Raw genomic sequence first — 24,967 nt, 5'->3', positions numbered from 1 at the left:
CAGGACTCCTGGGTTCTCTCCCCGGCTCTGGGAGGGGAGTGGGAGCTGGTGGGTTAGAGCAGGTCGGGGCTGGGAGCCAGGACTCCTGGGTTCTCTCCCCGGCTCTGGGAGGGGAGTGGGGGCTGGTGGTTAGAACACAGGGGGCTGGGAGCCAGGACTCCTGGGTTCTCTCTGCAGCTCTGGGAGGGGAGTGGGGGCTGGTGGTTAGAACACAGGGGGCTGGGAGCCAGGACTCCTGGGTTCTCTCCCTGGCTCTGGGAGGGGAGTGGGAGCTGGTGGGTTAGAGCAGGTCGGGGCTGGGAGCCAGGACTCCTGGGTTCTCTCCCTGGCTCTGGGAGGGGAGTGGGGGCTGGTGGTTAGAACACAGGGGGCTGGGAGCCAGGACTCCTGGGTTCTCTCTGCAGCTCTGGGAGGGGAGTGGGGGCTGGTGGTTAGAACACAGGGGGCTGGGAGCCAGGACTCCTGGGTTCTCTCCCTGGGCCGGTCTCTTAGACACAAGGCCCAGCTCTGGGACTGTGCAGGGGCCGGGGCTGTGGGGGGGTCCCGCCGGGCAGCGTGGGGGGGCCGGGGGCCGTTACCTGGATGGCTATGGGGACGAGCTCCTCGGAGGGCTGTAGGAGCAGCAGGCAGAGGGGCGCGGCGATGTACTGCTGGTAGCCGTTGATTGTGTTGGCCGGGATGCCCTCCAGGATTTGATAGTCCGCGAGGAAGATGTTCCCCTTCTGCAAGGCACAGGGGGAGCAGAGCGGAGTGCGGGGGCTGGGGGAAAGCTGAGACCCCAGGGCTGCGAGCTTCCCCGCAGCAGTGCCCTCTCCCAGCGCTGCGAGCTTCCCCGCAGCAGAGCCCTCTCCCAGCGCTGTGAGCTTCCCCGCAGCAGTGCCCTCTCACAGTGCTGCGAGCTTCCCCGCAGCAGTGCCCTCTCCCAGGGCTGCGAGCTTCCCCACAGCAGTGCCCTGGGACTAGCCCCTGGAGCTGAGTGGCCAGTGCGAGTGCGGCCCCTGGCTCTGGAGTTGGGCTGGCTGGACACCTCTGACCCGTGGCTGCTCATGCCCGGAGCGACGCTGGAGAGGGAGCCGAGAGCCCAGACCGCGGCCGAGTCCCCCCAGGGGTGTCCCCGGCGCCCCACTTACCTCCAGCTCGTCCTGCAGGCTGGTGCTCTCCCCCAGGGAGGGGGCCACCATGGCCGGCGTGACGGGGAAGTTGCAGGGCAGCTCCGTGCATTTCCGGATCACCACTGGGTGGACCCCGTTCAGGAACTGGTACCCGAAGAACGTGTCCTCTCTCCAGTGCGCCCGCACGTACTCTGGGGGGACACGGGCAGGGCAGCCGCGGGGTTAACGCGCTGGGCCGGGACTCAGGGGAGACGGGTCCAGCATGAGGGGGGTCTGATCTCAGGGGGGGTCTGGGCAGCACCAGGCACAAGGGGGTTCCTGATTGCTGTCGGGGGAGGGGGCTCTGGGCAGCGTCTGGCACATGGGGATCCCCAGTCGGGGGGGGGGGTCTGGTTAGTGCCTGGCACATGGGGGTCCCTGATTGTGGTCGGGGGGGGTCTGGGCAATACCTGGCACAAGGGGGTCCCTGGTCACAGTCGGGGGGGCGTCTGTGCAGTGCCTGGCACACAGGGGTCCCTGATTGCAGTAGGAGGGGTCTGGCACAAGGGGGTCCCGGATCGCGGTCGGGGGGGGGGGTCTGGGCAGCGCCTGGCACAAGCATCACTGGGGTCTCTAGCAGCTTGCATCACACCCATCCCAATCATCCTGCTCTGTGCGTGGGGGCTCCCGAGGGCCCAGGCGAGCGGGCTCGGGGTGGGGGTGGGGGGGTCACCCACCTGTGGTCGGGGTCTTCTTGAAGCAGAAAACCTTGTTGATGTCGTCCAGCTTCGCCCAGGAGTTGGTGCAGCTCAGGAAACCCTTCAGGCGCAGCTCCACCTGCCTGGAGGGCAGAGGGAGTGTGTGGGGGCGGGCCAGGGGTTCAGGCCGCTCCCCGGGAATGGGGCGGAGATGGACGGGGCGGGGGGCAGGGCGAGCGTGGGGCAGCAGGCCGGAGGTTCTGGCCCGTCCCTGGGAAGGATGCGGAGCTGGACGGGGCAGGACGTTCCTGGCCTGCAGCAGGCAAGTGCGGGCCTGGGTGAAGGTTTAGGGTCAGGCTGCAGTGTATGGGGTGGGGTTAGGGAGCTCGGATTAAGGTTGAGGTTAGTAGATTGGGTCCGGGGTTAGCTTAGTCCCTGGGAAGGGGTCTGGGCTGTGGGGCAGCTGCACTGACGTGGTTCACCGCAAGCAGGAGTTCATAGGGTTAGGATTACTGGACAGGGCTGTGTACAGGATTGCGGTTACCGTACAGGGTTAGGGGTAATTTCTGAGGGCAGGCCTAGGGGCTCGGCGCTGGGGACGGGTCTGGCCGTGGGGAAGCCGCACTCACGCGTTCCCCCCGCGCAGCAGGAAGTTGGTGCTCTTGGTGAAGGAGTACATGGTGTTGCAATCCAGCTCAATGATGTTCTCCACCGCCAGGCACCGGGGCAGGCCGGGGGCGTACTCCTTCCACCTGGGCAGGGAGAGACCGCCGGGGACGTTAGCCCTGGCCTGCCGCTGCCCCAACTAACCCTCAGCCGCAGTCCCGGGCCTACCTGTCCTGCGGTTCCTACCACCCCTCCATCCCCGGGACCCCGAGCGGGTCTGAGCCCCGGAGAGCTCCCCCAACCCCCACTGGGGTCTCACTCACCCATAGCACTCTCGTCGGTGCTTCAACTCAGCCTCCCGCTGCTCCAGCAGCCACGGGGAATCGGCATCATCGCAAACCGTCTGGCCTGGGCGAGGGGAGAGAAGGTGATAGAGAGAGAGACAGGGGCGTTTATGGGATAGATAGAGGGGTGTGTACAGGGATGGATAGATGGAGGGGTGGATGGGGTTGGATAGAGGGGAGTGTACGGGGATGGATAGACAGAGGGGAGTGTACGGGGATGGATAGACAGAGGGGTCATGTTTGGGGATGGATATACAGAGGAGTCGTGTACAGGGATGGATAGACTGAGGGGTGTGTATGGAGATGGATAGAGGGGTGTACGGGGATGGATAGTCAGAGGGGTCGTGTACGGGGATGGATAGACAGAGGGGTCGTGTACAGGGATGGATAGACAGAGGGGTCATGTACGGGGATGGATAGACAGAGGGGTGTGTATGGAGATGGATAGACAGAGGGGTCGTGTATGGGGATGGATAGACAGAGGGGTCATGTTTGGGGATGGATAGACAGAGGGGTCGTGTACGGGGATGGATAGACTGAGGGGTCGTGTACAGGGATGGATAGACAGAGGGGAGTGTACGGGGATGGATGGATAGAGGGGTGTACAGGGATGGATAGACAGAGGGGTGTGTACGGGGATGGATAGACAGAGGGGCGTGTATGGAGATAGATAGAGGGGTGTACAGGGATGGATATACAGAGGGGTCATGTACGGGGATGTATACACAGAGGGGTCGTGTCCTGGGATGGATAGACAGAGAGGCGTGTATGGAGATGGATAGACAGAGAGGCGTGTATGGAGATGGATAGAGGGGTGTACAGGGATGGATAGACAGAGGGGTCGTGTACGGGGATGGATAGACAGAGGGGTTGTGTACGGGGATGGATAGACAGAGGGGTCGTGTACAGGGATAGTTAGCTCGCTATGACCCCAAGCGGCACCAGGTCGGCCCCCATGCCCTGCCCCCCACCCGCAGCCCCCTACCTTTGCCCTCCCGCAGCTCCAGGGTGCGGTAGCCCTCTATCCACTGGTAGCAGGGGAAGCTGTAGCACTGGCCGTGGGGGGAGACGACCTCCACGAAGCTGCAGTACCAGTTGTCGCTGGGGTAGAAGGAGTAGGGCTCCTTGTGTAGCCGCACCAGGACGATGTCCCCCAGCCAGCGCCGGCTGCACAGCTTGAACTCCTCCACCTGCAGCGGGGGGCAGGGAGGGGGACCAGAGCATGAGGGTGTGGGTCAGGGATTAATCCAGCAACTCAGGGGTTAACTGGCAGCATCGGTCTCCCCCCCACAAATAAAGCACTTATTGGCCTCCTGTGCCCCCATTGTGTGGAAGTCTCCAAGAAAACACAGATCAGCCCGGGCACTGTTGCAACTAGTGTTCTACTTGGCACCTGCCGTTCATTCGCCCGGAGGCAGAGGCCAAGGCTTACCGGTTTGGCTACAGCTTGAGGTACCTCAGCGAAGCCTAGCAGTGTCTAGGAGATGGGCGCAATCCCTTTCAAGCCTTGGTGAGCCCTCTGTTGGTGCCCCCCATGTTTCAGAAGCTGCCACAAATGGGTCAGAGCAGCCGTGTGCGTCAGCCTCAGTTAAAGGAGGGGCCAATGTCCTGCCCCCCTGCCCATCCAAGCCTGCTGCCGTGGGCTCGGCCCAACCCATCCATGCTTTGCGGGTCAATGAGAGGCGCAGCCCACTCCCCAGGTCCCCGCCAGGGCCCCAGTATTGAACCCCCAGCCTGCCAGGTCCTCGGGCGCCCTCCTGAGCCGCTGCCCCTCCTTGAACCTGCAGCCCCGGGGCAGCTGCAGGCTAGGCCCCCCGATGGGCTGGGCTTGCCACACTCTCCGTGGGTACCCGGACTATATAAAGACCCCAAGGGCCACAGGAAGCTGGCTGAGCGACAGACCGATGCCTTTTGCCTCGCCCGGCCCTGCCCCACTGCCTCACCTGATCTCCTCCCCCCTCAATCCATTGACCCGGCCCCATGCACCGGATCTTCCGGCTACCGACCCTCCAAGCATAGCCCTGGATGTCCCCGATACTGATGGACCTCCCGGCTATCCGACCCCTTGAGTCTTGCTCTAGACCGGCCCCTCTTAGCCAGCCCCATCCCCCAGACATTATGGTCCCTACCAACCATTCCCCTGTGATCTCCAGCCCCTGGCGCTGGTGACTCACAAAAGCACCAGGCCTGCCATCTCAAAGGGGCAGCAGCTCGGGGCTGGCAGGGCACTTAACACCGCTGCGGTGAAATCACAAAACGAAGTGATTGGGCAACAAAATGGCAATTGAAATTTAATGTGGCTAAATGTAACGTAATGCACCTTGGGAAAAATAACCCCAGCTGTACATACAATATGATGGGGGCTAATTTAGCTACAACTAATCAGGAGAAAGATCTTGGAGTCATCATGGACAGTTCACTGAAGATGTCGACGCAGTGCGCAGCGGCAGTCAAAAAAGCAAACGGGGTGTTAGGAATCATTAAAATAGGGACAGAGAATAAGACGGAGAATATCTTCTTGCCCTTATATAAATCTGTGGAACTCCTTGCCTGAGGAGGTGGTGAGGGCTAGGACAGTAACAGGGTTTAAAAGAGAACTGGATAAATTCATGGAGGTTAAGTCCATTAATGGCTGTTAGCCAGGATGGGTAAGGAATGGTGTCCCTAGCCTCTGTTGGTCAGAGGGTGGAGATGGATGGCAGGAGAGAGATCACGTGATGATTACCTGTTAGGTTCACTCCCTCTGGGGCACCTGGCATTGGCCACTGTCGGTAGACAGGATACTGGGCTGGATGGACCTTTGGTCTGACCCAGTATGGCCGTTCTTATGTTCTTAATCTAGTGCTAACAAAAAGGAGACTGAATTAGTTGTCCGAGTAGACGCAGATCGTGAGTCAGGGGGTTGGCCTCTAGGCCCTACCGTGAAACATATCAAAGCCAGTTTGGCAGCTTCTCTTCTGTCTCTTTAGACTGACTCCACAAAGGAATACAGGAACTGCTGCCCTTGGATGGGACCAATGGGCCCATCTAGCCCGGTATCCCGTCTCCCACCCACGGAGAAACATTTTGCAATAACCTTCCCGCGAGTGACACGTCTCCCTCGCTCAAGGCACTTGGGAACTGGCTGGGGACCAGGAACCGCAGGGCAGACAACCCTTGTTTATTGCAGCAGGTGGAAATCTGGATGATATTACAATGATTTATAGAATGATTTAATCTCTCTGCTCAACCCTGCTTCGCTCTTCCAGTTAGTCGCAGTGAATGCTACTGTGAATGTAACCTTTAATCCAATTAAAGTTTTTGCTGCTTTTGTTTAATGACCCATTAGTTATTTATCCATTATTATTAATATAAGAAGAGGTCACATTTTCCATTTTCACATTTTTTCTGCCCTGCAAAGGGTAGAAATGGAGTTTAAAAAAAAAAAAACCCCAAAAAACCCGAACCTAGATTCTCACAGATTCACATGACTCCAGGTGCTTGGGCCTTTACTCCCAAAATCGCATGATGCTCAAAAAAGTTAGGCAAGTTAGCAGCGCTGTAGAAATGCCAGTGCTGTTAACTATTTCAGTGCCATCCGCAAGTGTTCCCGCACCATCAGTGTATAGGCTTGCTTAGGCCTGAGATAGACACACCTCAAATTCTTTTTGATACACTTTAATCTTATACTAATATGTGTAAACAAAAGACAAAGACTAGGGGCGAGCTTGGCAGGTATATTTGGGCCTGCTAAAGAGGAGGGGGGGGGGGAATAGGGAAGGGGGACACAGGCCGGGCTTTGCAGCGTCAGAGCTAGGAAGTGGGACACGGGGGACCAGACACTGCCGGCGTCCAGAGCGATGGACATGCTTGCTTGGAACTGACCCCAATAAACCTCACATTGCCTGCACTATGGCCTCCTGGCTGCCTGCTTTCTGTCTGTGTGACAAGAACCAAGGGAGAGGGTGAAGGCACATCTACCCGCTCCCATCGGGGCTACGGTGCACGAATGGATCTGTGGAACTCATTGCTGTGTGCAATCGGACCAGCGCACGCTCCCTGGTTCCATACCAAGTGCTCAAGCCACTGTGGACCATACCCCGTTTGTCTGTGACATCCAGTGGACTTATAATACGGACAACAGCACGCAAAACCTGCACTGCCAACTAGACAGATTTAAAATATACACTCCAGAAGGGTGTTAAAAGACCTCGACCCCTGTCCAAGGAGGAGAAGCAGTTCGGGTGGTGGCCCGGATGTTGAACCATATTACAACGATCCCGATGTTACTGTGGATTATTGTGGCTATCGGCCTATAGTTAAGTATGCTAATTTTGCGGTGGTTAAGCGGGGCACAGACCCACAAGGTACAACGGCTAATTGCCATGGAAGAGGCCCTCCACCACAATGTGACAGATAACTCGGAGACCCCACCTTCTCGGGAACACCATTATGGGGTGTCTGGCACGCTCACTGGAATATGGATGTCCGTCCGGGGGAAGGGGCAGGCATAGGGGACCGTGGGACACATGCCACCTTGAGGGGAAGCCAGAGCGTCCTGCCCCCCAACTCCGCAGTCAGACGCGACTCTCAGCCAGCCAGTAAAACAGAAGGTTTATTAGACGACAGGAACATGGTCTAACACAGAGCTTGTAGGTGCAGAGAACAGGACCCCTCAGCCGGGTCCATTTTGGGGGCAGACATCCAGACAACCCCGTCTGCCCTTCACTCCATGTCCCCAGCCAGTCCCAAACTGAAACTCTCTCCAGCTCCCCCCGCCCCCCCCCCCCGGCTTTGTCCCTTTCCCGGGCCAGGAGGGCACCGGATTCCTTTGTTCTCCAACCCTTTAGCTCTCACCTTGCAGGGGGGAAGGGCCCAGGCCATCAGTTGCGAGGAGACAGAGTGTTGGCCATTTATGTACACTGGCCCTTTGCTCTGCAACAGTTACACCCCCATATCCCACCCCCTAGAGACTTAAGAAATGCATAGGGGAAACTGAGGCACCCCTACAGTATTCAGAGGAAACATTAAGAACACTCCCACTTCTTCACCGTGGGAACAAAAGACAAAGACACGGCGTGTTACATCTGCCCACAGCCAGTGATAAGCGATGGAATTAAAATGTTACAGGGAATGTAACTGACGAGCATAATTAGGGCGAGGCTTGTGAGGAGCCAGAGGGAAGGCGGCTGCGGGGGATATAAGGAGCGGCCCCGCAGAGCGGAGGGGAGTCTCTCCCCAACAAGCAAGGGAGGAGGACAGGCTCCCAAGGATAGCACCGGGGACAGAGCAGAGATGGGCAGGCTCAGGGGAGTGGAGGGGACGCTCTGGCCTGTTACCTGCTAGGCTGCAGGCCTCAGCTGGAAGGGGCCAAGAAGGTGCAAGGGCCAAGGGAAAGTGGCCCAGGGATGATAGGCAGACAAGGAGGGTGGAGAGGCTGCCGCTAGAGGGTCCCTGGGTCAGGACCCAGAGGAGAGGGTGGGCCTGGGTCCCCCCGTTGCACTGGGCACGGAGGAGCGTGGCTGATACAGACTGCAACTTGCCCCTGCAGTGAGGGGTGAGACTTTGGGTCGTGGTTGGCCCCTGCGGCGGGGGCAAGCCAACGGACTGCCGTGACCCCCCCGGAAGGCGGGTGAGGAAGAAGTAGAGGGCACTGCCAGAGGGCAGCGTCCTAAAGAGGACACCGCCAAGTGGGGGAGCAAAGCGGGTCCGAAACAGCGGAGTAGAGCAGACAACGTGCAAGACCCCACCTGCAGAGGGCGCCCCGGAGCTGGACTGAGCTCACTCCCGGGGCAGCCAGCAGGAGGCGCCCTTACACGCTCCCACGGGGTACAAAAGCGGTGGGACAAAGACCCCCAGACCCACGCCCCTCCCAAACGGAACATGACCATAAGGGGTGGGACCCGGGGCGTGCACGGCTGGTATATTTGGGGCTGCTGAGGAGGGGGGAAATGGGGACACAGGCCAGGCTCTGCAGCGTCAGAGCTGGGAACAGAACCCTGAGACATAGACACTGCCGGCGTGTAGAGTGATGGATGTTTGCTTGGCACGAACCCCAATAAACATCAGATTGCCTGCACTTTGGACTTCTGGTCTTCTGCTTTCTGTCCGCACGGCAACAACCAGGGGAGAGGGTGAAGAGAAAGCCCCCTAACGCGCACCATCCCTTAGCGTGAAGGGAAAGCCCCCTAAGGCGCACCATCCCTTAGTGTCCCTCCCAAACCATCATGAGTTTGGTTTACAAATCATGAGATTTTTTTAAAAAGCGGTAACCGGTGCGCTTTGTATTTCTGAGGCATTTCTACATCTGGTCTATTTTCGGTACTTATCTGGCACCCACCACTGCTGTACGGAGGCACCTTGAATCTTTAATGCATTTACCCTCACTTTGTGAAGTAGTACAGTGCTGTTATCCCCCTTACACAAGTGGGGAAACTGAGTCACAGAAAGGCTTTCCCACAGTGAGACTGCGGTAGCATAGGGAATAGAACCAGGATCTGTCATAGCCCTGACAACTACTCTAATCTCTGGACCATCCTCCCCACGGGGTACAGAATGGATTTTTCAGTTCTGGCAATGCCAACAAAATTGGGGGGGAAAATTCACTTCTGGTCAAACCGAAAAAAAGCCAAGAGACATCATTTCAGGTGGAACAAAATATTTCATTCGACCTGAAACAAAACGTTTTGTTTTTGATCTCCAGCATTAATTTTTTAAATGTTTTAAACGAAAGGACAGATAAAAGGAAATGCTCCTTGCCTAGAAAAATTGAACGCTTTCATTCTGAAAACGAGAAGACCAAAAGATTCTGCTTTTTTTATTTTGGCGCTCAAAAAACAGTTCACTGGAATCAGTGCACATTTGTGAAAGGTTGTGCCAAATAGCCATTTTTCACCACAAAAAAAAAATTACAGTTGAAAATTTGCACCCCTTTCTCCTCTCTAGGATCAGCAGTAACATTCTCACAATAAAAGCTGCCAGTCTCCTGTCATAATCACATGACTCCAGGCACTGGAGATTTAAGAAAAAAAAACACCAACTATTAGGAGATCTTTTAAGCTGCACTTAGTCCAGGTTTTCTGTGCAACCACAAGGACTAGAAACTTCAATATTTTTTCAAATGAATGCAGAGTCGCCCAGCGTAACCCCATGACTCCAGAAGCTGGGGACTGATGATCAAACAGCCCCAAGTCACGAGCCTTGGTAACTGTGACGCTTTGCGTGTAATATAGTATCTCATTGAAAGGGGACAGGGCCAGAAAGAGTTAATTAACTCTCAGACTTACCTGACCCATGGCCGAACTTTAAAGCCTGGTTAGGAAGAGATGTAAATAAATAGAGCTTTGCAATGCAGCCGGCATTGTTAGAGACAGAAGGGGAGATGTTCGCTCAGGTCTTGTAATGTCAGCAAACAAGTCTTGTCTATTGGGAAGCTTTGGTTCAAAGATCAAAAAAGGAATATTAACATTTAGGAAGACACTTGAGTGAAATAGGGTTATTGTCTATATGTCTCTTTGAAGGTTGTGGTAACCTGTATCTGAACTGTTGAATGGATAAATTACCCTGTGCTAATTGCCATGATGTTTGGGAGAAGGAAAGTTAATGGGTAGTGATCAATGGCTCCATGTCTAGTTGGCAGCCGGTATCAAGTGGAGTGCCCCTAGGGTCGGTCCTGGGGCCGGTTCTGTTCAATATCTTCATAAATGATCTGGAGGATAGTGTGGATTGCACTCTCAGCAAGTTTGCAGACGACACTAAACTGGGAGGAGAGGTAGATACGCTGGAGGGTAGGGATAGGATACAGAGGGACCTAGACAAATTGGAGGATTGGGCCAAAAGAAATCGGAGGAGGTTCAACAAGGACAAATGCAGAGTCCTGCACTTAGGACGGAAGAACCCAATGCACCGCTACAGACTAGGGACCAAATGGCTCAGCAGCAGTTCTGCGGAAAAGGACCTAGGGGTGACAGTGGATGAGAAGCTGGCTATGAGTCAGCAGTGTGCCCTTGTTGCCAAGAAGGCCAATGGCATTTTGGGATGTATATGTAGGGGCATTGCCAGCAGATCAAGGGACGTGATCGTTCCCCTCTATTCGACACTGGTGAGGCCTCATCTGGAGTACTGTGTCCAGTTTTGGGCCCCACACTACAAGAAGGATGTGGAAAAATTGGAAAATGTCCATCGGAGGGCAAGAAACACTATTGGGGGCTGGAACACATGACTTATGAGGAGAGGCTGAGGGAGCTGGGATTGTTTAGTCTGCAGAAGAGAAGAATGAGGGGGGATTTGATAGCTGCTTTCAGCTACCTGAAAGGGGGTTCCAAAGAGGATGGATCTAGACTGTTCTCAGTGGTAGAAGAGGACAGAACAAGGAGTAATGGTCTCAAGCTGCAGTGGGGGAGGTTTAGGTTGGATATTAGGAAAAACTTTTTCACAAGGAGGGTGGTGAAGCACTGGAATCGGTTCCCTAGGGAGGTGGTGGAATCTCCTTCCTTAGAAGTTTTTAAGGTCAGGCTTGACAAAGCCCTGGCTGGGATGATTTAGATGGGGATTGGTCCTGCTTTGAGCAGGGGGTAGGACTAGATGACCTCCTGAGGGTCCCTTCCGACCCTGATATTCTATGATTCTATAAGCCGATTGTTTTCTCAGGCCAAAAGGCTGCAGGAAATGTCTAAAAACCTTGGGACACGATCCTTCTTCATCTCAGATCTGCTTTGGGTTTTGTGGCAAATGGCCAGCACTACTTTGATGGGTCTCGCGCTGTCTCTTCTTGGGGAGGGTTCAGGGCACCGTTTCTCGCCCCTGAACTGGGGTATTAACTGCCCCACTAGCGTCCTAGAGGAGGGGAGTGGAGACGGAGGGACCCGGGCCCGCCCTCTACTCCGGGTCCCAGCCCAGGGGCTCTAGGGATAGCGGTAAAACTCTTGAACTAGCGGTTCCTTCCCCTGGACTACTTCCCTCTCCTGCCCCTCAGCTTGTGGGGCTTCCTGCCCTCCCCCTGCACAAACCAGGTGTCTCTTTACCTGGGGTCTTGGTCTTCTTAGCCCACTGCAGCACTTCTCCAAACTCTCCTCTGCTTCCCTCCAAACTGCTCTCTGCTCCCACGCCAATCCACTCTGCTTCAACCCCTCCAAACTGCTCTCTGCTTCCACGCCGATCCACTCCGCTTCAACTCCTCCAAACTGCTCTCTGCTCCCACGCCGATCCACTCTGCTTCAACTCCTCCAAACTGCTCTGCTCCCACACCGATCCACTCTGCTTCAACTCCTCCAAACTGCTCTCTGCTCCCACGCCGATCCACTCCGCTTCAACTCCTCCAAACTGCTCTCTGCTCCCACGCCGACCCACTCTGCTTCAACTCCTCCAAACTGCTCTCTGCTCCCACGCCGATCCACTCCGCTTCAACTCCTCCAAACTGCTCCCTGCTCCAGCGCCGATCCACTCTGCTTCAACTCCTCCAAACTGCTCCCTGCTCCAGCGCCGATCCACTCTGCTTCAACTCCTCCAAACTGCTCTCTGCTCCCACGCCGATCCACTCCGCTTCAACTCCTCCAAACTGCTCTCTGCTCCCACGCCGATCCACTCCGCTTCAACTCCTCCAAACTGCTCTGCTCCCACACTGATCCACTCTGCTTCAACTCCTCCAAACTGCTCTCTGCTCCAGCACCAATCCGCTCTGCTTCAACTCCTCCAAACTGCTCTCTGCTCCCACGCCGATCCACTCCGCTTCAACTCCTCCAAACTGCTCTCTGCTCCAGCACCAATCCACTCTGCTTCAACTCCTCCAGACTGCTCTCTGCTCCCACGCTGATCCCCTCTGTTTCAACTCCTCCAAACTGCTCTCTGCTCCCACGCTGATCCACTCCGCTTCAACTCCTCCAAACTGCTCTCTGCTCCAGCGCCAATCCACTCTGCTTCAACTCCTCCAAACTGCTCTCTGCTCCAGCACCGATCCACTCTGCTTCAACTCCTCCAGACTGCTCTCTGCTCCCACGCCAATCCACTCTGCTTCAACTCCTCCAGACTGCTCTCTGCTCCCACGCTGATCCCCTCTGTTTCAACTCCTCCAAACTGCTCTCTGCTCCAGCACCAATCCACTCTGCTTCAACTCCTCCAGACTGCTCTCTGCTCCCACGCCAATCCACTCTGCTTCAACTCCTCCAAACTGCTCTCTGCTCCCACGCCGATCCACTCTGCTTCAACTCCTCCAAACTGCTCTGCTCCCACACCGATCCACTCTGCTTCAACTCCTCCAAACTGCTCTCTGCTCCCACGCCGATCCACTCCGCTTCAACTCCTCCAAACTGCTCTCTGCTCCCACGCCGACCCACTCTGCTTCAACTCCCCCAAACTGCTCTCTGCTCCCACGCCGATCCACTCCGCTTCAACTCCTCCAAACTGCTCCCTGCTCCAGCGCCGATCCACTCTGCTTCAACTCCTCCAAACTGCTCTCTGCTCCCACGCCGATCCACTCCGCTTCAACTCCTCCAAACTGCTCTCTGCTCCCACGCCGATCCACTCCGCTTCAACTCCTCCAAACTGCTCTGCTCCCACACTGATCCACTCTGCTTCAACTCCTCCAAACTGCTCTCTGCTCCAGCACCAATCCACTCTGCTTCAACTCCTCCAGACTGCTCTCTGCTCCCACGCTGATCCCCTCTGTTTCAACTCCCCCAAACTGCTCTCTGCTCCAGCACCAATCCACTCTGCTTCAACTCCTCCAGACTGCTCTCTGCTCCCACGCCAATCCACTCTGCTTCAACTCCTCCAAACTGCTGTCTGCTCCCACGCCGATCCACTCCGCTTCAACTCCTCCAAACTGCTCTCTGCTCCCACGCCGATCCACTCCGCTTCAACTCCTCCAAACTGCTCTCTGCTCCCACGCCGATCCACTCTGCTTCAACTCCTCCAAACTGCTCTGCTCCCACACCGATCCACTCTGCTTCAACTCCTCCAAACTGCTCTCTGCTCCCACACCGATCCACTCTGCTTCAACTCCTCCAAACTGCTCTCTGCTCCCACGCCGATCCACTCCGCTTCAACTCCTCCAGACTGCTCTCTGCTCCCACGCCGATCCACTCTGCTTCAACTCCTCCAAACTGCTCTCTGCTCCAGCGCCAATCCCCTCTGCTTCAACTCCTCCAAACTGCTCTCTGCTCCCACGCCGATCCACTCTGCTTCAACTCCTCCAAACTGCTCTCTGCTCCCACGCCGATCCACTCTGCTTCAACTCCTCCAAACTGCTCTCTGCTCCCACGCCGATCCACTCCGCTTCAACTCCTCCAAACTGCTCTCTGCTCCCACGCCGATCCACTCCGCTTCAACTCCTCCAAACTGCTCTCTGCTCCCACGCCGATCCACTCCGCTTCAACTCCTCCAAACTGCTCTCTGCTCCCACGCCGATCCACTCTGCTTCAACTCCTCCAAACTGCTCTCTGCTCCCACGCCGATCCACTCTGCTTCAACTCCCCCAAACTGCTCTCTGCTCCAGCACCAATCCGCTCTGCTTCAACTCCTCCAAACTGCTCTCTGCTCCCACGCCGATCCACTCCGCTTCAACTCCCCCAAACTGCTCTCTGCTCCCACGCCGATCCACTCCGCTTCAACTCCCCCAAACTGCTCTCTGCTCCCACGCCGATCCACTCCGCTTCAACTCCTCCAAACTCCCACGCCGATCCGCTCCACTTCAACTCCTCCAAACTGCTCTCTGCTCCAGCACCAATCCGCTCTGCTTCAACTCCCCCAAACTGCTCTCTGCTCCCGCGCCAATCCACTCCGCTTCAACTCCCCCAAACTGCTCTCTGCTCCCACGCCGATCCACTCTGCTTCAACTCCCCCAAACTGCTCTCTGCTCCCACGCCGATCCACTCTGCTTCAACTCCTCCAAACTGCTCTCTGCTCCCATGCCAATCCACTCTGCTTCAACTCCTCTAAACTGCTCTCTGCTCCTACGCCGATCCACTCTGCTTCAACTCCTCCAAACTGCTCTCTGCTCCAGCGCCAATCCACTCTGCTTCAACTCCTCCAAACTGCTCTCTGCTCCCGCACCAATCCACTCTGCTTCAACTCCTCCAAACTGCTCTCTGCTCCCACGCCGATCCACTCTGCTTCAACTCCTCCAAACTGCTCTCTGCTCCCACGCCGATCCACTCTGCTTCAACTCCTCCAAACTGCTCTCTGCTCCAACACCGATCCACTCCGCTTCAACTCCTCCAAACTGCTCTCTGCTCCCACGCCGATCCACTCTGCTTCAACTCCCCCAAACTGCTCTCTGCTCCCACGCCGATCCACTCTGCTTCAACTCCCCCAAACTGCTCTCTGCTCCCGCGCCAATCCACTCCGCTTCAACTCCCCCAAACTGCTCTCTGCTCCCACGCCAATCCACTCCGCTTCAACTCCTCCAAACTGCTCTCTGCTCCCACGCCGATCCACTCTGCTTCAACTCCTCCAAACTGCTCTCTGCTCCCACGCCGATCCACTCCGCTTCAACTCCTCCAAACTGCTCTCTGCTCCCACGCCGATCCACTCTGCTTCAACTCCTCCAAACTGCTCTGCTCCCACACCGATCCACTCTGCTTCAACTCCTCCAAACTGCTCTCTGCTCCCACACCGATCCACTCTGCTTCAACTCCTCCAAACTGCTCTCTGCTCCCACGCCGATCCACTCCGCTTCAACTCCTCCAGACTGCTCTCTGCTCCCACGCCGATCCACTCTGCTTCAACTCCTCCAAACTGCTCTCTGCTCCAGCGCCAATCCCCTCTGCTTCAACTCCTCCAAACTGCTCTCTGCTCCCACGCCGATCCACTCTGCTTTAACTCCTCCAAACTGCTCTCTGCTCCCACGCCGATCCACTCTGCTTCAACTCCTCCAAACTGCTCTCTGCTCCCACGCCGATCCACTCCGCTTCAACTCCTCCAAACTGCTCTCTGCTCCCACGCCGATCCACTCCGCTTCAACTCCTCCAAACTGCTCTCTGCTCCCACGCCGATCCACTCCGCTTCAACTCCTCCAAACTGCTCTCTGCTCCCACGCCGATCCACTCTGCTTCAACTCCTCCAAACTGCTCTCTGCTCCCACGCCGATCCACTCTGCTTCAACTCCCCCAAACTGCTCTCTGCTCCAGCACCAATCCGCTCTGCTTCAACTCCTCCAAACTGCTCTCTGCTCCCACGCCGATCCACTCCGCTTCAACTCCCCCAAACTGCTCTCTGCTCCCACGCCGATCCACTCCGCTTCAACTCCCCCAAACTGCTCTCTGCTCCCACGCCGATCCACTCCGCTTCAACTCCTCCAAACTCCCACGCCGATCCGCTCCACTTCAACTCCTCCAAACTGCTCTCTGCTCCAGCACCAATCCGCTCTGCTTCAACTCCCCCAAACTGCTCTCTGCTCCCGCGCCAATCCACTCCGCTTCAACTCCCCCAAACTGCTCTCTGCTCCTACGCCGATCCACTCTGCTTCAACTCCCCCAAACTGCTCTCTGCTCCCACGCCGATCCACTCTGCTTCAACTCCTCCAAACTGCTCTCTGCTCCCATGCCAATCCACTCTGCTTCAACTCCTCTAAACTGCTCTCTGCTCCTACGCCGATCCACTCTGCTTCAACTCCTCCAAACTGCTCTCTGCTCCAGCGCCAATCCACTCTGCTTCAACTCCTCCAAACTGCTCTCTGCTCCCGCACCAATCCACTCTGCTTCAACTCCTCCAAACTGCTCTCTGCTCCCACGCCGATCCACTCTGCTTCAACTCCTCCAAACTGCTCTCTGCTCCCACGCCGATCCACTCTGCTTCAACTCCTCCAAACTGCTCTCTGCTCCAACACCGATCCACTCCGCTTCAACTCCTCCAAACTGCTCTCTGCTCCCACGCCGATCCACTCTGCTTCAACTCCCCCAAACTGCTCTCTGCTCCCACGCCGATCCACTCTGCTTCAACTCCCCCAAACTGCTCTCTGCTCCCGCGCCAATCCACTCCGCTTCAACTCCCCCAAACTGCTCTCTGCTCCCACGCCAATCCACTCCGCTTCAACTCCTCCAAACTGCTCTCTGCTCCCGCACCAATCCACTCTGCTTCAACTCCTCCAAACTGCTCTCTGCTCTCACGCCAATCCACTCTGCTTCAACTCCTCCAAACTGCTCTCTGCTCTCACGCCAATCCACTCTGCTTCAACTCCCCCAAACTGCTCTCTGCTCCCACGCCGATCCACTCTGCTTCAACTCCCCCAAACTGCTCTCTGCTCCTGCGCCAATCCACTCCGCTTCAACTCCCCCAAACTGCTCTCTGCTCCCACGCCAATCCACTCCGCTTCAACTCCTCCAAACTGCTCTCTGCTCCCGCACCAATCCACTCTGCTTCAACTCCTCCAGACTGCTCTCTGCTCCCACGCCGATCCACTCTGCTTCAACTCCCCCAAACTGCTCTCTGCTCCCACGCCGATCCACTCTGCTTCAACTCCCCCAAACTGCTCTCTGCTCCCGCGCCGATCCACTCCGCTTCAACTCCTCCAAACTGCTCTCTGCTCCAACGCCAATCCACTCCGCTTCAACTCCTCCAAACTGCTCCCTGCTCCAGCGCCGATCCACTCTGCTTCAACTCCTCCAAACTGCTCTCTGCTCCCACGCCGATCCACTCCGCTTCAACTCCTCCAAACTGCTCTCTGCTCCCACGCCGACCCACTCTGCTTCAACTCCTCCAAACTGCTCTCTGCTCCAACGCCAATCCACTCCGCTTCAACTCCTCCAAACTGCTCTCTGCTCCCGCGCCGATCCACTCTGCTTCAACTCCTCCAAACTGCTCTCTGCTCCCGCGCCGATCCACTCCGCTTCAACTCCTCCAAACTGCTCTCTGCTCCCATGCCAATCCACTCTGCTTCAACTCCCCCAAACTGCTCTCTGCTCCCACGCCAATCCACTCCGCTTCAACTCCTCCAAACTGCTCTCTGCTCCCGCACCAATCCACTCTGCTTCAACGCCTCCAAACTGCTCTCTGCTCTCACGCCAATCCACTCTGCTTCAACTCCTCCAAACTCCTCTCTGCTCCCGCGCCAATCCACTCCGCTTCAACTCCCCCAAACTGCTCTGCTCCCACACCGATCCACTCCGCTTCAACTCCTCCAAACTGCTCTCTGCTCCCACGCCGATCCACTCCGCTTCAACTCCTCCAAACTGCTCTGCTCCCACACTGATCCACTCTGCTTCAACTCCTCCAAACTGCTCTCTGCTCCAGCACCAATCCGCTCTGCTTCAACTCCTCCAAACTGCTCTCTGCTCCCACGCCGATCCACTCCGCTTCAACTCCTCCAAACTCCCACGCCGATCCGCTCCACTTCAACTCCTCCAAACTGCTCTCTGCTCCAGCACCAATCCGCTCTGCTTCAACTCCCCCAAACTGCTCTCTGCTCCCGCGCCAATCCACTCCGCTTCAACTCCCCCAAACTGCTCTCTGCTCCTACGCCGATCCACTCTGCTTCAACTCCCCCAAACTGCTCTCTGCTCCCACGCCGATCCACTCTGCTTCAACTCCTCCAAACTGCTCTCTGCTCCCATGCCAATCCACTCTGCTTCAACTCCTCTAAACTGCTCTCTGCTCCTACGCCGATCCACTCTGCTTCAACTCCTCCAAACTGCTCTCTGCTCCCACGCCGACCCACTCTGCTTCAACTCCTCCAAACTGCTCTCTGCTCCAACACCGATCCACTCCGCTTCAACTCCTCCAAACTGCTCTCTGCTCCCACGCCGATCCACTCTGCTTCAACTCCCCCAAACTGCTCTCTGCTCCCACGCCGATCCACTCTGCTTCAACTCCCCCAAACTGCTCTCTGCTCCCGCGCCAATCCACTCCGCTTCAACTCCCCCAAACTGCTCTCTGCTCCCACGCCAATCCACTCCGCTTCAACTCCTCCAAACTGCTCTCTGCTCCCGCACCAATCCACTCTGCTTCAACTCCTCCAAACTGCTCTCTGCTCTCACGCCAATCCACTCTGCTTCAACTCCTCCAAACTGCTCTCTGCTCTCACGCCAATCCACTCTGCTTCAACTCCCCCAAACTGCTCTCTGCTCCCACGCCGATCCACTCTGCTTCAACTCCCCCAAACTGCTCTCTGCTCCTGCGCCAATCCACTCCGCTTCAACTCCCCCAAACTGCTCTCTGCTCCCACGCCAATCCACTCCGCTTCAACTCCTCCAAACTGCTCTCTGCTCCCGCACCAATCCACTCTGCTTCAACTCCTCCAGACTGCTCTCTGCTCCCACGCCGATCCACTCTGCTTCAACTCCCCCAAACTGCTCTCTGCTCCCGCGCCGATCCACTCTGCTTCAACTCCTCCAAACTGCTCTCTGCTCCCGCGCCGATCCACTCCGCTTCAACTCCTCCAAACTGCTCTCTGCTCCCATGCCAATCCACTCTGCTTCAACTCCCCCAAACTGCTCTCTGCTCCCACGCCAATCCACTCCGCTTCAACTCCTCCAAACTGCTCTCTGCTCCCGCACCAATCCACTCTGCTTCAACGCCTCCAAACTGCTCTCTGCTCTCACGCCAATCCACTCTGCTTCAACTCCTCCAAACTCCTCTCTGCTCCCGCGCCAATCCACTCCGCTTCAACTCCCCCAAACTGCTCTGCTCCCACACCGATCCACTCCGCTTCAACTCCTCCAAACTGCTCTCTGCTCCCACGCCGATCCACTCCGCTTCAACTCCTCCAAACTGCTCTGCTCCCACGCTGATCCACTCCGCTTCAACTCCTCCAAACTGCTCTCTGCTCCAGCACCAATCCGCTCTGCTTCAACTCCTCCAAACTGCTCTCTGCTCCCACGCCGATCCACTCCGCTTCAACTCCTCCAAACTGCTCTCTGCTCCAGCACCAATCCACTCTGCTTCAACTCCTCCAGACTGCTCTCTGCTCCCACGCTGATCCCCTCCGCTTCAACTCCTCCAAACTGCTCTCTGCTCCAGCACCAATCCACTCCGCTTCAACTCCTCCAAACTGCTCTCTGCTCCCGCACCAATCCACTCTGCTTCAACTCCTCCAAACTGCTCTCTGCTCCCACGCCGACCCACTCCGCTTCAACTCCTCCAAACTGCTCTCTGCTCCCACGCCGATCCACTCCGCTTCAACTCCTCCAAACTGCTCTCTGCTCCCACGCCGATCCACTCCGCTTCAACTCCTCCAAACTGCTCTCTGCTCCCACGCCGATCCACTCCGCTTCAACTCCTCCAAACTGCTCTCTGCTCCCACGCCGATCCACTCTGCTTCAACGCCTCCAAACTGCTCTCTGCTCCCACGCGGATCCACTCCGCTTCAACTCCTCCAAACTGCTCTCTGCTCCCGCACCAATCCACTCTGCTTCAACTCCTCCAGACTGCTCTCTGCTCCCACGCCGATCCACTCTGCTTCAACTCCCCCAAACTGCTCTCTGCTCCCGCGCCGATCCACTCTGCTTCAACTCCTCCAACCTGCTCTCTGCTCCCACGCCGATCCACTCTGCTTCAACCCCTCCAAACTGCTCTCTGCTCCCACGCGGATCCACTCCGCTTCAACTCCTCCAAACTGCTCTCTGCTCCCGCACCAATCCACTCTGCTTCAACTCCTCCAGACTGCTCTCTGCTCCCACGCCGATCCCCTCTGTTTCAACTCCTCCAAACTGCTCTCTGCTCCAGCACCAATCCACTCTGCTTCAACTCCTCCAAACTCCTCTCTGCTCCCACGCCGACCCACTCTGCTTCAACCCCTCCAAACTGCTCTCTGCTCCCACGCCGATCCACTCCGCTTCAACTCCTCCAAACTGCTCTCTGCTCCAACGCGAATCCACTCTGCTTCAACTCCCCCAAACTGCTCTCTGCTCCCACGCCGATCCACTCTGCTTCAACTCCTTCCCTTGTCTGATTGAAGCAGGGGGGTTTTATCAGGTGACTGGCTTCAGGTGCTCTAATTGGCTTCAGGTGATTTAATTAATCTATAGGAAACTTTCTTCCCTCTACAGGGAATAAGGCTCCCTTCTAACACTCTCCTGCTGCCGTCTGGCCTTGCTGTATGACAGTTTAAAGAGAGGAAAACCTTAAGCCATAAGGATGGAGATCCCCAGTCACTGACTGGAGTCACCCTGAGCATGGACATTGGACTATAACCTCTGGACTATTTCTAAAAGAACCTTTGGCAACTACAAACTCATCTCTGCTCTGTGTCTGAACCTCAAGAAATTGAACTCAAGTCTGTCTGTACATTGATCTTTTAACCGACTCTCTCTCTCTCTTTCCTTTTTTAATAAATGTTAGTTTAGTTAACAAGAATTGACTATAAGCGTGTATTTTGGGTAAAGTTACCATTTGACCTAGGTCTGGGGCTTGGTCCTTTGGGGTCAGGAGAACCTTTTCTTCTATATGATGAGAGAAGATTTTCAGAATTTATCATCCTATGTTTGACGTGTGTGTCTGGATGGAGGCCGGAGGCTGGGTACTTTAAGGGAACTGTGTTGTTTGGACATCTGAGTAACCCGGGAGGTGCTACAGAAGCTGTTTTGGGCTGGCTGGGTAAATCTAAGTATTAAAATATCCACCAGCTTCTGGGGTTGGTCTGCCCCGTTTTGTTTGCTGTTCACACTAATTCAGTGACCTCAGCTGGCTCCCACGGGCAGCATCGTTTCAGCGACCCCTGCACTTTCTACTGGGAGGTTCTGTCCACTGAGCCTGGCCCCGTTCTACTCGTACTCACCGCCCCAGGGTTGAAGTCCTTCCCGCAGTTGTCGAGGGGCTTCTTGTCACTCTCCTCGTGGGTCCCCACCAGGGTGATGGAGATGGAGCTGAACGTCCCGGCTAGCAGGAAGTTCCCGGTGGTGACGCGGACTTTGTAGGTGCCCATCGTAGTTGGTGAGGCAGGGAGGAGCGTATCTGGCAGGATCCCTTGTCTGGCTGTCTATCCTTGCTGGAGAGCTGGTGCTATTTCCCAGCCCTGCCCCGCTGCTGGATTTTATATTGCCCTCATTAAGCAGCCAGTGATGTGAGCTGCGAGTTCTTCCATGGATCAGCCACCCCCAGCATCATGATGGGTTGGACACAGGCAAAGGGTGGTGAGGCTGACTTGGCTAATTTTCGTTTCCAATATATGATTAAGGAGGCCTCCGCCCCCTGCCCACACAGGGTGACAAAACAAAGCAGTGACAGCCCAGGGACTCTCAGGGGGCCCCTAAAGTGGAGAAATCCCACTGCACAATTTTGGGGGGCACATTATGGGTTCTTCTTGCTGCTTCACAAAATTCAGCGGGTGATCAAAGGGCTTCTTATAGCAGAGCTGGTAGCAGGGAATGATTTTCAGGCAGTCGACCTGTAGTGAATAGAGAGATACCAGCAGAAGGCCCTGGAGTAGGGAGAAGGAAGAACTCAAAAAAGATATATTGGAATTGGAAAAGGTTCAGAAAAGAGCAACAAAAATGATTCGGGGAAGGGAACAACTTCTATATGAGAAGAGATTAATAAGATTGGGACTTTCAGCTTGGAAAAGAGATAACTACAGGGGGATATGATAGAAATCTATAAAATCATGACTGGCGTGGAGAAAGTAAATAAGGAAGTGTTATTTACTCCTTCTCATAACACAAGAACTAGGGGTCACCCAATGAAATCAATAGGCAGCAGGTTTAAAACAAACAAAAGGAAGTATTTCTTCACCCAATGCACAGTCAACCTGGGGAACTCCTTGCCAGATGTTGTGAAGGCCAAGACTATAACAGGGTTCAAAAAAGAACGAGATACGTTCATGGAGGACAGGTCCACCAATGACTATTAGCCAGGATGGGCAGGGATGGTGTCCCTAGTCTCTGTTTGCCAGAAGCTGGGAATAGGTGACAGGATATGGATTATTTGATGATTCCCTGTTCTGTTCATTCCCTCTGGGACACCTGGCATTGGCCACTCTTGGAAGACAGGACACTGGGCTAGATGGACCTTTGGTCTGATCCAGTATGGCCGTTCTTATGTGTATTACAGAGAGAATGGGTTGAAATTTTCCAGTCAAAGCGTTTTTCATCCAAAAAAAAAAAAGGCCGTGTTCAGGACCCTGACCCATTCCGTGAATTTTTGTCGGTTTCGTTCAATTGTTCTGGTTGGACTGAAAAAAGGAGGAAAGAACTCAGAAAAGGCAAATATCGTTCAGGGGTGTATTCACAGCAGTGTTATACGCAAGACATGGGAAGTCATTGTCCTAGTGAGGCCTGGGGCCAATTGTGGGTGCCGCATTTTCAGAAAGAGGTGGGCAAATTGGACCACGTCCAGAGGAGAGCAGCGAAAAGGATCAGCAGGTTAGAAAAGCCAATCTACGAGGAAAGGTTACAAAAAACGGGCATGTTTAGTCTTGGGAAAAGCCGACTGGGGGGGGATCCAATACCAGTCTTCAAATAGGATCAGAGCTGTTATAAAGATCCGTTGTCCCCCGTGTCCACGGAAGACAGGACAAGAAGTAAGGGGCTTAATCTGCAGCGCGGGAGATTTAGGGTAGATATTCGGAAAAACTTTCTAACTTTCTGGAATAGGTAGTTGGTCCTGCTTTGAGCAGGGGGTTGGACTAGATACCTCCTGAGGTCCCTTCCAACCCTGATCTGCTATGATTCTAGGTGTCCAAGAAAGGTGGTAGAATCCGCATCACTGGAGGGTTTTAAGAAGAGGTTGGACAAATACCGGTCAGGGATGGTCTAGGTTTACTTGGTCCTGCCAATCTGACATTTCTATGATTTTGATGCCTGCTTTTTGATGTCAAACGTCGTGGGTTCAAATCCCGCACGTGGCTGTGAAAGGGGCAGCGAAGATGTCTATTTCTTCCCATGAAATCCCATGGCCTGCGATAGGAGGGCAGACTAGATTATCACAGAGGTCCCTTTTGGCCTGGAAATCTCTGAATGCCCCCCTCATTTTTACAAATGCATGGGGAAGCTAAACCTCTGTCCCATAGCATTGTAGGGTGATGGCCTGACAGTCGTCTGACCTGCTTTCTGTTCCCAGCTCTGGCCTGCAGGCTGATCTCAGCTGACTCCCTTCTGTGGTTGCATGACTCAGTTTCCCCATCTATAAAATGAGGTTAAGGATACTGGGCTCCATTGCGATCTCCTTGTGAAAGCTGCCAGGGATTATTCTGAAAGCCCCACGATGCCAGGGGCCACCTGGAAAGGAAAGCGAATCCCAGCCCACCCCAAGGAGTTTACAATGCGTGAGATGGGGGCGGGCGAGCAGCGAGATCCGATTCAGCTGAGTGGGTCTGCCAGGTGCCGAGAATCCACTCCAGCCCTTGGTAAATTGTCCCCGTGGTTAACTGCTCTCACCACTAGTTCCAGTCTCAGTTCGTCTAGTTTCTGGATCGTGTTATACTTTGTCTGCTGGACTGAGGAGCCCATGTTCCCTGTGTTGCTATTTGCTGACTGGGATCAAGACACACCTTAACCTCCCCTTTGTTAAGCTAAATCGATCGAGTTCTTTCAGTGTCACTCCAAAGCCGATTTTCTAACCCTTTCATCATTCGCGTGGCTCTTCTCTGAATTCCCCTGCACTCTTATTTGCATCCACGCCTCCCTCCCAGCCTTCTACCCAGCTCCCCAGATCCGCTTCCTGCCAGACACGCTGTCCCGTGGCTACGCAGGAAGTGCTTGCCCAAATCATGTTGCAAAAGGTCCCAGCCTCCTCAGAATGCTCATTAACTTGTGATTTATAGCCGGGATGAATGTTGCCGCCAGATCAAAGGGCATACCCATCTGCTTCACTCTGATGCCATGTCAAGGAGTCCGCCGGAGTGGAGGGTCTTTTTGTTGCCAGGATATGACTCATGGGCTTGCACGAAGGCGTGGTTAAAGCTGGTTTCAGTACTTTGGAAAGTGACATATGATGAGGAAAAAAATTCGACTAGTGCGTTGAGGCTACATCAGCTTTTGGATTTCAATTATTTCCTGCAGCAGGGAGTTCCACAAATGAGTTATCTGTCATCGGAAATGTATTTCCTTTTATATTGGACATCAGTTCTTTGCACTATTGATATCATTCCCATAGTGCCTAGAGGTCCCAGCTGAGACCACGGCCCCCGGGTGCTGCACAGACCCCAAGCCAGATCAGGGCACTTCCCCCATTGTGCCATGCCACCTTGGTCTCGTGTTATGAAAAAGGGGTAAATAGCAACATACTGGCCCTAATCACATCTCTAACCCTAAGCAACTACTCAACCCTAAACTTAACTCCAAGTATTAAAATTAACCCCTACCCATAACTATAACTCTATACC

At 55.3% G+C, this 24,967-nt stretch overlaps 1 protein-coding gene across 1 annotated transcript in view; it reads right to left on the bottom strand.

Annotated features, from left to right (window-relative positions):
* Positions 1–21,571, bottom strand: part of LOC102946032 (hydroperoxide isomerase ALOXE3-like) — a 30,519-nt gene extending 8,948 nt beyond the window's left edge. The window contains exons 1-7 of the mRNA XM_037887271.2: positions 21,425–21,571; positions 3,725–3,929; positions 2,719–2,803; positions 2,419–2,541; positions 1,829–1,932; positions 1,131–1,303; positions 579–722 (exon numbers count right to left, since the gene is read on the bottom strand). Coding sequence (XP_037743199.1) covers positions 579–722; positions 1,131–1,303; positions 1,829–1,932; positions 2,419–2,541; positions 2,719–2,803; positions 3,725–3,929; positions 21,425–21,571 — 981 coding nt within the window. The remainder of the gene's footprint in view (positions 1–578; positions 723–1,130; positions 1,304–1,828; positions 1,933–2,418; positions 2,542–2,718; positions 2,804–3,724; positions 3,930–21,424) is intronic.
* Between the last annotated feature and the right edge of the window lie 3,396 nt (positions 21,572–24,967).

Source organism: Chelonia mydas, chromosome 28 (assembly GCF_015237465.2).
Source record: "Chelonia mydas isolate rCheMyd1 chromosome 28, rCheMyd1.pri.v2, whole genome shotgun sequence".
NCBI classification, from domain to species: Eukaryota; Metazoa; Chordata; order Testudines; family Cheloniidae; genus Chelonia; species Chelonia mydas.
Note: the sequence above shows the minus strand (reverse complement) of the source record. Positions and strands in the feature narration are given on the sequence as shown.